Genomic DNA, 12,146 nt, shown 5'->3' with positions numbered 1-12,146 from the left:
AAAAACAATTCGCTACCATGAAGCTTCTTTTTACGCATGTCCCCATTTCATTCCACCGCTAACGACACGTGTTTCATACCGTGAGATTAATCAGGGAACGCTGCATTGCAATCGGTTTTATTTAAAATCGACGAATGGTTAATAGGAAACAACTGAATACATGTAATCGACGTGAAGTGTTATTAAGTACACGTAGTCCATAAGTATCGCCATAAATTATATTAATTTTGTATTAAATTCGGTTTTTCTAAATTAAGTAGCGCGGTGTTCGCGTAGCAGAAAAAAATACATTTCAAGCGCGACGCACAGATGCTGCCACCTGTTCGCGCCTCTCTCAATACGGACGCAGCTGCACCGACTGTGGGCAAAGTCACGCGTCACTTTATCTACTATATATATATATATATATATGTATATTTCTTTATCAACAATTTTCATAATTTTTTTTACATTGAAACAGTTATCGATAAAATATGACTAATATTTATTTCAAATTTACGAAAATACATGTATCGATCTAGCGCGCAGGAGGACCGACCCCCAGTCGCGTTCTCGTTACAGTACATCGCCACATCGTATAAATTTTCTATTTCTATTTCTGCATTCATCGAAAGGATCTCCGTCGCATATAATATCACAGGTATAGGTACTCGAAGTGTAATCCGTAAATTGTGCTCAGCTCCTGCGCAAACTACGTTCCCGTTCGCAACGTTCCGCGGACGTTATCGCTGTATCGGTAACTCGAACAGTTCGCGACCTACGGTAGTTATTATCAAGCAATTATCGGAATCAACGTAACCGAAGCGCGGCCGACGCTCGAAGCCGGCTGGTACCGCTACAAAATTCGTACCACCTTCGCAACCGTGTTACACAGGATCAAAAGACGAACGATGTTGGCACCCATGGTATTCGATTAATAAAAAATACTGTATCACACGGATAGTCAGCTCTCGCGAGGAACCGCGAAAATACCTGGCACGGTACGAATAGCGCGCCGACAACGGTGCTTCGTCCGAAACGTTTTTTAGTCTTTACGAATTACCACGGTCGTTCGCACAACACGTCGGAACTATCGTTGCTAGTTGTCCGGGGGCCGTATAGCCATCGCTAAGACTTGTTGTATCTGTATCCTAACGTCGAGCTTCTTCTCTTCCGGAACTTGTCGTATAATAGGCAATAAGGAGAGCAGGAACATTTTGTCGTAGTCGTCCTCGTCGTAGACGATCCGCTGGCTGCTGTGCGACGACAGCATATCGTGAATTTCATTATCGAAGGAGGCGAACGACGTCTCGCAAAGTTGTTTCGGATAACGGGGACACATTTTGTAGGATGCGCTCGGCTGTAGGTATTCCCTGGCCGGTGTTATAGGCGGAGCGGCGTGCGCCAACGGCATGTCGTATTCCTCGATCACCGGATTATCAACCTCGCCCTCGCTTTCCTCGGACTTGCAATTATTCAGCACCATCCCGAGGTTGCTGGAAGGCAAAGAAGAAGCGCCGTTACTGGCTCGCACTATAAGCTTGTTGTCTCTCGTCGTTCACATTCCCGGGAACACATCGGAGACGATACTCACCGTTTATTCTCCACCGTTGGCATAAGGAACTGCAGTTGATCGAAGTACATGTACTTCTTCCGTTTCCGGCCGGACGGTCCCAGTTTCTGCGATTTCTGCAACTTCAGTTCCTTCATGAAATAGTCACGTATGTTCCGCCACTTTCCACGCAGGTTCTTCTCTGAAAATTTTCAAAACGAAATCGGTTGCATGGGGCTCGCAAGTGCAATCATTCCGACGCCACTTTCGACCTTGGATCGTGTAAACAAACAATCTTCATCTTCATAATAGTACGGGCGAAAATGAAGATAAAAGAAAAAACGATGTTCGAACTAATTTTAAACGGCCGCAAATACGGTCGCGGCGACCAGTGCCAGGGTCGAAGCAAGTAGAGGAATCCGGATCAATCGATCGCAAGAGACTGTGTGGTATACCTTCTACGTTTCTCTCTTCGTCCGTCAAGCGCGCCCAATTCGGTACCATCACCTGGCAGACCTCGTCCCACGCGGTCATCTTGGCGTTACGGTCGTTGTACTCGCTGCGATTCGCGTCGTAAATCGCAGGCCGCTTCTCAATCTCCACGATAAATTTTTCTGTATCGAACATGCCGGACGCCGAACGATACGGTAGGCCGAAACCACCCTCGCGGCTTCTTGTCGTTCGATTGTATCCCTTTCGTCCCGGCCGAACTTTTTAACTTTGCTTGACCGTTTGCGGTGAAACAGGTGCCGGAGCAGAGACGACGAGAAGGAGACGAGGGGACAGAAAACGCGAGACAAAGAGAGGAATAGAGAGAGATAAAAAGAGAGAGAGAGAGAGAGAGAGAGAGAGAACGACCAAAACTAGAGAACCGGGACGATAGTTAACGGGAAGAATAAGGGATGACGATACCCGATCGAAACACCGATTGTTAATACAACGACGCGGAGCCAGGATACGGGATTATCGATTCGGATTAATCTACGCGCGGAGATGACCAAGTCGTACCCGACCCAGCCGGTCAATACACGTGGTCGATGCGTTACGAAATCGATTTGGTCGTCTCCCGAGGTCTCGCGAGAACGAAGGACAGGTTGGAACTAAGACAAAAAAAAAATGTATCTAACAAAATATTGGACGGAAACGTGTCTCCCGCAGGCGATTCTCGACTAGTGTAGGCTACGCCGTCGCCGGCAGCTTGCGCGTCACTGCGGAGAAACCGTTGCACGGCTAGCTTGGTTTGGCATCATGGCGCTAGCCCTGGCGTGCGGTTGCGGTTGCGGAGCGGAATCTATGCCGCTGCTATGCCGCAGCGTTGCCAAATCTACCGGCGAGAGAGGCTGAAAGCCAGCGGAACCCGCGGGGCGAGCTTGTCGCGCCGCTCCGCTCCGCTCCACGCCGCCTGCTCCGCTCGCTCTCGCTCGATTGCCTCCTTTCCTCCCGCGGATGGATATGTGTGTGCAGCACGGAACGACGCGGCGCGGCGCGGCGGGACGCGACGCGACGCGCGTCCCCGTTGGCCGGTCGGGTCGCCGCCGCATTTCCAATGCGGTGATACTGGGCGCTCATCGACCGCACCGGATTTATAATAACGCTTGCGAGAAACCGGTGATCGGCTGGAACCGGTTGTAAAAGGCATTCGCTAACTTTATAAATAGACCGTTTCCATCGTCGAATAAAACGCCCGATCGAATCGGACACGGTGGGAAACCCGTGTAATCGGGACGCGAAAACCGTCTCGCGATTTTCGGGAACGGCCCACGAAAACGAACGGGCTACGCGTCGTGTTGTCGCGTTGCGGCGCACATGCACGCGGGCGCCGCGTTCCCTGCCACGACGGATTGCGGAATTCTCGGGTTGTTTCGGCGTTGCCAAATGCGTCTCCGTACGTACAGTCGGCCGTGCGCCGAACGTGGCGCGTTGCTACGCGATCGTGGGCCGGCTCTGCCGAGGCGAGAATGGACGACGCGGGTACGCCGCGATCACGTCGTCGCGTTTCCACCGCGTCGTTATCGACCATGCCAAAGGGGGGTTTGGCAAACGCAGCGAAATCGACGACGCTGCCGGCTCGCCGCTGGATGAAACGCTATACCGCGTGTCTCTTCTAGATGATTCGGTGGATCTTGAGAGATGGACGCGAAAGAGAAAAAATTCCCGTGAACCGTCGTTCAATTTATTTACACTATGATTCGATTGAGAGCCGTGTGTCGATTGTTTGCGTGATTCCAATGACGATGGTGATAAGGATTCAACTATACTTTCTTTTAATTATTGCCTCTTTGTTCGAAACAAGGCGTTCTAGTATACATACCGATATCCTAGGTATACGTATGATAAAAATGATATCTGTCGCGTATTCGAACGATCCGAACAACGATGTTCATACTTTGATCACACAGAGCTGTGATTGGCCGTTGCGTCGCGCGCGGTTCCTCGACGCCCAATAGTGAACAACCGCACCACCACAATTAGACGCTGCTTACTCAGCAATATCGGCGTTCCACCCGTCGATTAATTGATCACGATTAGCAGCATAATAATCCTATTAATTAATACGATTGTAAATCGATTACAGATTGATATCGATCAGATGCATCCGATTGTAAAAGATATATGCGTTTGTCTAAAGTCCGCGACATTGCAACAAAGGACGATTACGCACGATAAAAACGTATCAAGATTTTTACTATACGCGATGCATAACGCGTTGTCGTCGCAGAATCAGAAATCACTGTGTTACAGTAGAATCGGTTTACTCGCGCTCATTGCACATAAGAGCGATCACGATCGAGTCACAAACCAATGAGTAGAAAATAGGGTTGTCGAGGAACGATGGAGTCAAATAGCGGCGTGCTCGCGCGAGCAAGAACAAAAGGGGGTGGAAGCAATTATTTAGAGGCAACCTGTAATAAAACAAAACAAAAAACGATAGAAATCAGAATGTCGAAAAGAGACGATGCATCGACTACGAGCTGCAGCTGCGAATATTTCGATAGGGCGGAGAGGGTGGGGATGGGAGGGGGCGTCCGACCGCGCAAGCGAAACTGCTGAAAGGGAGAAGAATATTTTCGAGTGAAGGACGAAAGGAGCCGGGTACGCGTTGATAGGAGAAGGACGGAACGCGAGTGCGAAGGGTGCAAACCGGGACGCGATGAAAGGAGAAAGACGAAGGAACGCGGAGATGGATAAGTGGGAGCGCAGGAGAAGGAGGGAGACCGAGCTATGTACTACTCTGTGTGTAGTTGTGGTTCACACTGTCGAGTTCGTGAACACCTTTAACGTTGCTCGTCCTACCAGATCCTAGCCAGTCTAGAGCCGGCTTGAAGACAGTGAGCATCGAGTCCGTAATCGCACACGATTCCTCTCTCTCTCTCTCTGTCCACCCGTTTTTTTGCAATTGTCCTTTGGACCTGTATCTTCAGTCTCTCATCCTCCGTATTCCGGACTAGTTTCGATCGATCGACATGCCGGCCGAAGAGTTCCTTGGAAAACAGTACAAACTGTTCAGCAGCGAGAATTTCGACGAATTCATGAAGGCGCTGGGTACGTATGAATCGATAATACATCTCGTGGCGAATGCCACTCCTTGAATTCATTGCGCGAGATGACAATACGAAACCGCCGCAGCTTCGGAACGAGAAATTACATTAGCGGGACGGTGTTATCGCCATCGCGCGAATGTTTCGCGAGTATCATGGCCAGAGGCGCGTTTCTCGCTGTTGCCGCGAGTAGATCCCACGAGAGTAGCAGGATTCCTCGTGAAAATTACTTCGAGGGTTACGTCTTCGCCGGTACTTGTTGTTGACAAACATCCGATCGAACTCGAGTACGTATCAACGATCGGACGATAACAGATGAGATTCTAGATCGCAGACCCGTTTATAAATATACCACGAATAAGCGTATCTGTTCGAAAGCTACATTGCCACTCCAACATGAGGACGATTTATCGTTCAGACAAGTGTTATCTCGATGACTAATACCAAGAAATCAGATCGAGATAGAATATACAATAGGTTTCAATCTTATTGTCGCAGTAATGATAGAACGGAACAGCGTTTCGCACGGCAATCATATTTTGGAATATCACTGTTGGCTCGACTATCGTAATAAGATAATCAATTTTAATACGTTGAACTATGCCCCGCGTGGCCGAGCAACGACCTGACCTCACTTCTTAATTCCCGCCATGTGTGTTACCAGTCGGAGTCCGATTGAACTCCAATTTAGCACTTGAATTAATTCGCCGGCAGGATTAATAAATCGCAATTGTCAGTCGAATCGCGCTAATGTATGGTACTTGGGGAATTGATTTAATAAAAATACATTGACCGCGTCGCCCGATAACAACGAATCGACGAAACGAAACCTTTTCAGGCGGATATTTAATCCGCGAACCAACCTTCCATTCAGAACAAGCTCTCATATTGTAGTTTACCTCTCGTAGTTGTCACTCGTATCTTTCGTTATCGCTAATGAGTAAGCGTAAGGAGTCATGTTAACGCAACGTAAGGAAGAATAAGAGGTAGCGATACACCTCTGAAAGGTTGCAGGAGAACTGAATATGTATCTGCGTTTCATTGACGCGCTTAGTAAACTAATTGCTCTGTGTACTCTCTCTAAATGATCTATCAACAGAACGAAGCTATTCATTGAGCTCCGAGGGAAAATAAAACTGGTTTCGCACATTATCGAGAAACGTAATGGTACAGCGGAATTATGAATAATGCCATATTTTCGCTTCTATAATTAAGTGACAAAAAAAAAGTAGTCATCATTCCTATATTTACTAAGAGAGGTAGCATTTTCTCAGTATTTTGCTTCGCGTGGCGAGCACGAGGTCATGGCTAGACAGATATTTCGGTCTCGACTTCGAAGCAAAAAATGTAGTGTCCCGTTAAGTCGAATACCAAAAATGTTATTATTTCGAACGAAGCGCATAAATTGGTACAGACTTCGTATTAATTTTAAATACGATGGCGATGTATGAATATTTCAACCAATAACTGAGACACATTACGTGTCGGTGTCGTTCATTTTGTGTAAATAGATCTTCTATGACTCAATGTTCTTTTGATGTTCAATACGCGACGAATGCGATGCAAATTATATAATAGTATTTGAAAGGGAAGCAATTAGCTTTTATTCTTGAATAAATTCACCTTCGACGACGTAACGGCTAGATTCAATCAAGAACAATGTCGTTATTATAAAGCAAATATCTTCGGAACAACTGGCAGTTGTACGACCCAGAAGTCACCAGTCATCGCCTGACGACAGCTCTAATTAATCTCATTCACCTTTTTACAAGACCGCGGACAGCTTAAAGGTCTTTACCGTAAATCCTTTGGATGGCTAACTACGTTAAATGTCGTTTTCGTCTCGAATTATAAAAATAACTTGATTAGAGATCTAACTTCTCTCAATAAAGAATCTTCGAATTATGAAAATACTTGTATCTCTTCGAATAGAATCCAATTGTTTCGCTACGGACCTCGATAAAACCGAAAACATTGTGTTTCGCCAGAAATTCAATTCGTCATGGTATAATTTTTTATGTCGAACGATTCTTTTGAATTGTAATCGACGGCAAGACTAGTTCGTGCGTCGGCGAGCTTTTTGCATTCTCATAGTGTTGTAGCCGTTTCTGTACGGAGTACCGGAAATTAAATAAAACTGCAAGTTCACACTGATCCACATAGCCCACGCGACAAAGTGTTGACTGATGTCACGAAAGGAACATAAATTATTGCTTCCTCGAACGGCGACCGATCGACAATTGCATGCTTACACGGAACCAGTAAGTGCCCACACGCGTTGCGGCGTTACAATGTTATTTGAGATCCCGTGTCCGCGATCGCGTTTAGGAATTGCGACTGGAGGATATTGGTTGTCCTTATATAATGAACCTGTAATAAAATAACGCGAACGATTCCCGCGGAAAATAGCTCTGCCCGCAAGCGTGTACGGAACAGTTCATGAAAAAAAAAAAAAAATAATAAAAGAAGATCGTGTTACATAACCGTTTCACATTTTATATCGTACGGAATGTTACATAAAATTCTATTATATTCTCGCCGTGTCGAGCAAAAAGAAGAAGACAGGTTCCATGCGGTGTTGAGAGTTATCGTTTTCGAAAGATTAAGTATCAATCATAAACAGAAAACGGTAGACAGTATCGTGAAAGTTCAAACTTCAAAGTTTGCGATTCTTGGAGTCGCGTGCTAATCAAACGGGAACTGTGATTCGCATACCATTGATAAGAGACCGACCGGTATCGTTGTTTCAACTATATAATACAGTGATACGTCGGCCGCTGTTCAGTTTGATTAGCGTATTCCTCGATCGTTGGTCGCGTGGAAAAAACACAATCGTGCAACATGTTGTCGGCTTTTTATGGTAAACGCTATAAGCTGCAGACCAGCGAGAACTTCGACGAGCTCATGAAAGCTTTAGGTGATGTAACCCACTTATTGTTGCGTTTAAACAAATACCATGTGTTTCTGTTCGCTATGTATATGTCTTAATAGTGACGAACGTGCAGTTTTTTTTTTTTTTTTGCATACGTGAAGAACTCGCGAACCGTAAAAACGGCTTAAGAACCGACCGGTTCGCGTGGCCTATTCTCTTCGATTCTCCTTAGATCTCTACATCGTGTGCTTCCTCTACTTTCAGGCGTGAGCATGATGACCCGTAAAATGGGTAGCTGTGTTAGTCCCGTCGTTGAATTGACAGAGGACAATGGCCTCTACACCCTGAAAACGACCAGCACGTTCAAAAATTCCGAGATCAAATTCAAGCTCGGCGAGGAGTTCGAGGAAGAGACCCCAGACGGCAGGAAGGTGAAAAGCGTTTGCACCATGGACGGAAACAAGCTCCTTCAGGTGCAGAAGGGCGAGAAGCAGACCACGATTGAAAGGGAGTTCATGCCGACGGAGATGAAAGCGGTACGTATGGATTCGGTGACAAAGTAAACACGATGAAAAAAAATTCGTACGATCGGCCGTGTGAAATGATGCTCGTCTCGGGCAACGATTCCGGATAATTCGTTATCGTTTGGCTCGATGGCCGACGGCAAATCTAATAAAATCTGTCGTATAATCAATTACGTAATCTTGCCCCGTGGGAGATCATTAAAGAATTATAAGGCTGACGGTTCAATTGAGTTAGGTTTCGTGCGATGGAAGTCAGCTCCGTAGGGTTGAACGACACACAACGACAGATAACTGGGCCGAACGGTTAATGATAATAACAATGGCTGTGCCATTGGTCAAAAGGTCCGACAATTACCGCGTCTCTCTCGCGTTCGTGTCTCGAACAATTTAATAACAAGTTCAATAATGAAGTTAATGATAATCAATTGTTCGAAAGTCTTGGGCATGTTAGCGAAGGGGGAAAAATTATGGGCGCGGGTATTGTCAGAAACGCTTTATATAATCGACGTTTTCTATGCGGCTATCTATTAAATTGTTTATTTGTTTGCTGTTACAGGTTATGAAAGTCGACGATATCGTGTGCACAAGAATGTACAAACTCCAAGAGTAAACGTATTTTCAACGGAGAAATGATACCCTTTCTCAGACCAACGATGAATTATCAACGTTCAGCAGTTATCGTTAAAAGTCAAAGAATGATACATTGTTTTTGTTTGTAAATGTAAAAGAAAAAGACAGAGAGGGTCGACGAAAAAACGTACAGTGTTGCGACTCCACTGTTTCGATAGCGTGTATATTCGTATTTATATACGTTGATCATAATTACGTAACATCTCAAGAGATCCAACAGTTTATATATTTTTTACGCTTATTTGAATGTAATTCAACTATTTGCTTTTCGCACAAACAGAGAATCTTTATAAATAAAGAGATTTAAGTAACTACCAGTTTTCTACAAAACTAATATATTTTTATATACTTACAATTAGTATTACAAAAAGATTAACGAAATAATTTGTACAAAATATCGAATCATTCTTATCCCGTTACTATGAACAATCCCGTAATATTCCGTTGTAACCTAGAGTACAATTAATCATTTGAGTCTATCACTGGTGAAATCTGAAAAAAAAAATATTTTTGATACTTGTACACACTATTTTAATTGCTGACTGTCCAAGTAAAATGCAAACAGATATGAACTCTTACATAATACTCTATGTAACATGTTTGACCCTCGTCTGTTTGAACCATATGCTGGAAATATAATAGTCCCCGCGTGTCTGTTCTCAACGAAATTTTGTTAGCATATACGAATGCCTTTATAGCCGGTTTGATATGCGATAATTTGTAACTAGTTGTTGCCGTTGAGGTGCATTGAAAATTATGTACTAAATCGCCATCATGTGGTAACTCGATGTGACAAATTCCAGCTAAACCAGCTGTACTGATCCGAAAATATGGCGCAGAGGGTGATAGAAGAAGCTATAAAATTAGAATCATTAATGCTTTCACTGTTACATAAACAACCGTAAAAATTTAATGATGTTAAAATTCCAAAGTATAGTTGTACGATGTAAATTACTATTTCAGCATTATTACGTTTTGCAAATCTTAAAATTAGAAAGTATAATAGATTAGCATAAAAATTAATTCTCATATCTGAATAAATAATTTCGTCATCCACATATGGGTGGGACAGGACTCAAAGTGTTAAGTTAGAAACGTAGAAATTTAAAATTGTGTGCCCACCTCTATTAAATCACTGGTGTTATCAAGCTCCGATAATATATCTTTCAACAATTCAGTTTGTAAGATCACTGTATTCAGCACATTTTCTGGTTCAAGATGAAAATTTAACAATTCATCGGGATCTTGTGTTTTTAAAGAACAATCTATTATAATATCATCTTCTTCTATAAGAATCGTTACTGGGTGTCCAGTTCCCTATCATTGTAATAATTAATTCATTAATATTTGAAGTTTATGTAATATTTAGATAACTTGTGAAAGCGAATCAAGGTCTAAAAATATATTGTTTGTCAGTTATTCTGTGTTCTGTCTGCTTATGTTACAATAATGTTCAGCCATGGAAAATTCGAAAAATATTTTCAGTTAAAAAGTATGACTTGAGCTGCTCTTTGTAATCGCATCATATGTACTTTATAAAATAGTTGAAGAGCCACTGATTTTCCTGGAGCATTGATATTGCTCCAAAACATGCCAAGACATTCAACTAATATATTTAAACTTATTCGAAAAATAACATCCTCCGTTAAGGTGAATTCTTGAAACACATGAGATGGAATATATGCGCTAGCCTGCATACATTTTGAATCCTCCACCGTTACTTTCAGACCATTTTCAGTACCAAAACATGTTGCACTCTAAACGAAACGTATAAATGATTAGATTATCACACACAACGATTAACTAAAAATATTTTGTGTTATCATACCTCGTTGAAATTAATTGCTTTTAATAACTGAACTACAGTCTTAAGATTTCCTAACTTTGCAACAAATTTATAATGTTCTGTGTCAGACATGTTGCTTATATGAAACCTGATGTAGTAAAAAGCTCTGGAATTGAGTTTCCGTTATGTATTGATAAGATAAATTACTCTTTGTAATTGTTGCTAGGCAATCTGCTAGAACGTGTTTGCAAGTGAATAAAGATTTATCATTCAACACTTGACACCTGCGAGATAAAATGTTTTACTATAGAAAATGTCATTAATGTTTCAAAACATTTCTACAGAAGTAAAACATTATAATACCTAAATGATAAACAAGTGCAGTAATTTATATCGGGGAACAATATATATATTGATCCTGAAAAACCTTTAACTTGCACTAAATATCTTTTATAATTATTGTCATTATGAGGTTGTGCTGGAATAGTCTCAGATGAAAAAATGTGGGTTATACGTCCTTGTTCGTATAACTCTAATGCTCTTTCAAATACAGTACCAAAAATATTATATAAATTTAATAGAACTTTATCGGATACTGAAATCATTAATTTTATTATAAAAGATTATTACAATATGAAATATCAAATAGCACATACGTTTTTGTTCCTTTTCAAAACTTCTTGCTGTTTCATTTAGGATATTATGTACAAGTTTTACGTATGCTTCATCGTATTTGTTAATTGCAGGAACAGTATTCGCTGAATCTTGATAAGAATTCATGAAGTCTAGTGTATACTCTTCTATCCCATTTAATTATTCCATACAGTCGTGTGAAAAATATTGCATTAAATGATAATTAACTTACGCAATCGCTATCATAAGAGCCGTAAATAACAATAATAAGTATAAGACTGGTTGAAAATGTAAATGCAATAAGAACAAAATATGTTACACTGTTTATCGGTTTGAATTAGTTCTAACACAACACAAGTAAGTTTCTCCCGATTTACAACTGATTGTAGCGTTCCTGTCGGTGAAAATATAAAACTCCGCACTATACCCACACAGCGCCAATTACTCAAGTGGTAAAACGCTCGAATTGCAAGCTAAGATCGACTGTCGGTAAATTTGATCAAAAGTTTGATCTAATTTTCGCCAAAGCTTCAATCGATGATGTACCAACACCGTTCGGTGCTTCATATTTCCTCCATCAGAGGCGCTATACACTCCTAGATTCTCATATATCCACTTGTATCTCACTTAT

The 12,146-nt window shown here is 42.4% G+C and overlaps 3 protein-coding genes across 5 annotated transcripts; 1 reads left to right on the top strand and 2 right to left on the bottom strand.

The window, feature by feature from the left end:
• Positions 1–526: 526 nt before the first annotated feature.
• On the bottom strand, positions 527–2,852 carry LOC144472429 (uncharacterized). The gene is made up of 3 exons (XM_078185509.1): positions 1,987–2,852; positions 1,574–1,733; positions 527–1,475 (listed from the first exon to the last, which is right to left on the bottom strand). The coding sequence occupies exons 1-3, from the start codon at positions 2,156–2,158 to the stop codon at positions 1,079–1,081; spliced, it is 729 nt and encodes a 242-aa protein (XP_078041635.1). The 5' UTR covers positions 2,159–2,852; the 3' UTR covers positions 527–1,078.
• Positions 2,853–4,772: 1,920 nt separating this feature from the next.
• Positions 4,773–9,410, top strand: Fabp (fatty acid binding protein). Of its 2 annotated transcripts, none has more exons than XM_078184714.1 (3): positions 4,773–5,074; positions 8,207–8,478; positions 9,023–9,410. In XM_078184714.1, exons 1-3 carry the CDS (start codon positions 4,996–4,998, stop codon positions 9,074–9,076), a joined length of 405 nt encoding a protein of 134 aa, XP_078040840.1. In that variant the 5' UTR covers positions 4,773–4,995; the 3' UTR covers positions 9,077–9,410. The 2 variants fall into 2 exon arrangements, with proteins under 2 accessions (XP_078040840.1, XP_078040841.1); XM_078184715.1 differs by lacking the exon at positions 4,773–5,074 and adding an exon at positions 7,833–7,987.
• Positions 9,411–9,420: 10 nt separating this feature from the next.
• LOC144472047 (cell cycle checkpoint protein RAD1) lies at positions 9,421–11,211 on the bottom strand. 2 transcript variants are annotated; one of them, XM_078184712.1, is made up of 5 exons: positions 10,925–11,211; positions 10,629–10,853; positions 10,219–10,413; positions 9,676–9,951; positions 9,421–9,588 (listed from the first exon to the last, which is right to left on the bottom strand). In XM_078184712.1, the coding sequence occupies exons 1-5, from the start codon at positions 11,012–11,014 to the stop codon at positions 9,559–9,561; spliced, it is 816 nt and encodes a 271-aa protein (XP_078040838.1). In that variant the 5' UTR covers positions 11,015–11,211; the 3' UTR covers positions 9,421–9,558. The 2 variants fall into 2 exon arrangements, with proteins under 2 accessions (XP_078040838.1, XP_078040837.1); XM_078184711.1 differs by having other exon boundaries at positions 9,421–9,951; positions 10,925–11,209.
• Between the last annotated feature and the right edge of the window lie 935 nt (positions 11,212–12,146).

This window comes from Augochlora pura, chromosome 7 (genome assembly GCF_028453695.1).
Source record: "Augochlora pura isolate Apur16 chromosome 7, APUR_v2.2.1, whole genome shotgun sequence".
In the NCBI taxonomy this organism is placed as follows: domain Eukaryota; kingdom Metazoa; phylum Arthropoda; class Insecta; order Hymenoptera; family Halictidae; genus Augochlora; species Augochlora pura.
Note: the sequence above shows the minus strand (reverse complement) of the source record. Positions and strands in the feature narration are given on the sequence as shown.

Excerpts from the sequence above, each read along its gene's own strand:
- LOC144472429 (XM_078185509.1), bottom strand. The coding sequence starts at position 2,158 with ATGTTCGATACAGAAAAATTTATCGTGGAGATTGAGAAGCGGCCTGCG. Across the intron at positions 1,734-1,986 it reads CGAAGAGAGAAACGTAGAAG|AGAAGAACCTGCGTGGAAAG; the intron begins GTATACCACACA and ends GAAAATTTTCAG. Across the intron at positions 1,476-1,573 it reads CCAACGGTGGAGAATAAACG|CAACCTCGGGATGGTGCTGA; the intron begins GTGAGTATCGTC and ends TTTGCCTTCCAG.
- Fabp (XM_078184714.1), top strand. The coding sequence starts at position 4,996 with ATGCCGGCCGAAGAGTTCCTTGGAAAACAGTACAAACTGTTCAGCAGC. Across the intron at positions 5,075-8,206 it reads CGAATTCATGAAGGCGCTGG|GCGTGAGCATGATGACCCGT; the intron begins GTACGTATGAAT and ends CTCTACTTTCAG. Across the intron at positions 8,479-9,022 it reads TGCCGACGGAGATGAAAGCG|GTTATGAAAGTCGACGATAT; the intron begins GTACGTATGGAT and ends TTGCTGTTACAG.
- LOC144472047 (XM_078184711.1), bottom strand. The coding sequence starts at position 11,014 with ATGTCTGACACAGAACATTATAAATTTGTTGCAAAGTTAGGAAATCTT. Across the intron at positions 10,854-10,924 it reads AAGCAATTAATTTCAACGAG|AGTGCAACATGTTTTGGTAC; the intron begins GTATGATAACAC and ends CGTTTCGTTTAG. Across the intron at positions 10,414-10,628 it reads CTCTTCAACTATTTTATAAA|GGAACTGGACACCCAGTAAC; the intron begins GTACATATGATG and ends TTACAATGATAG.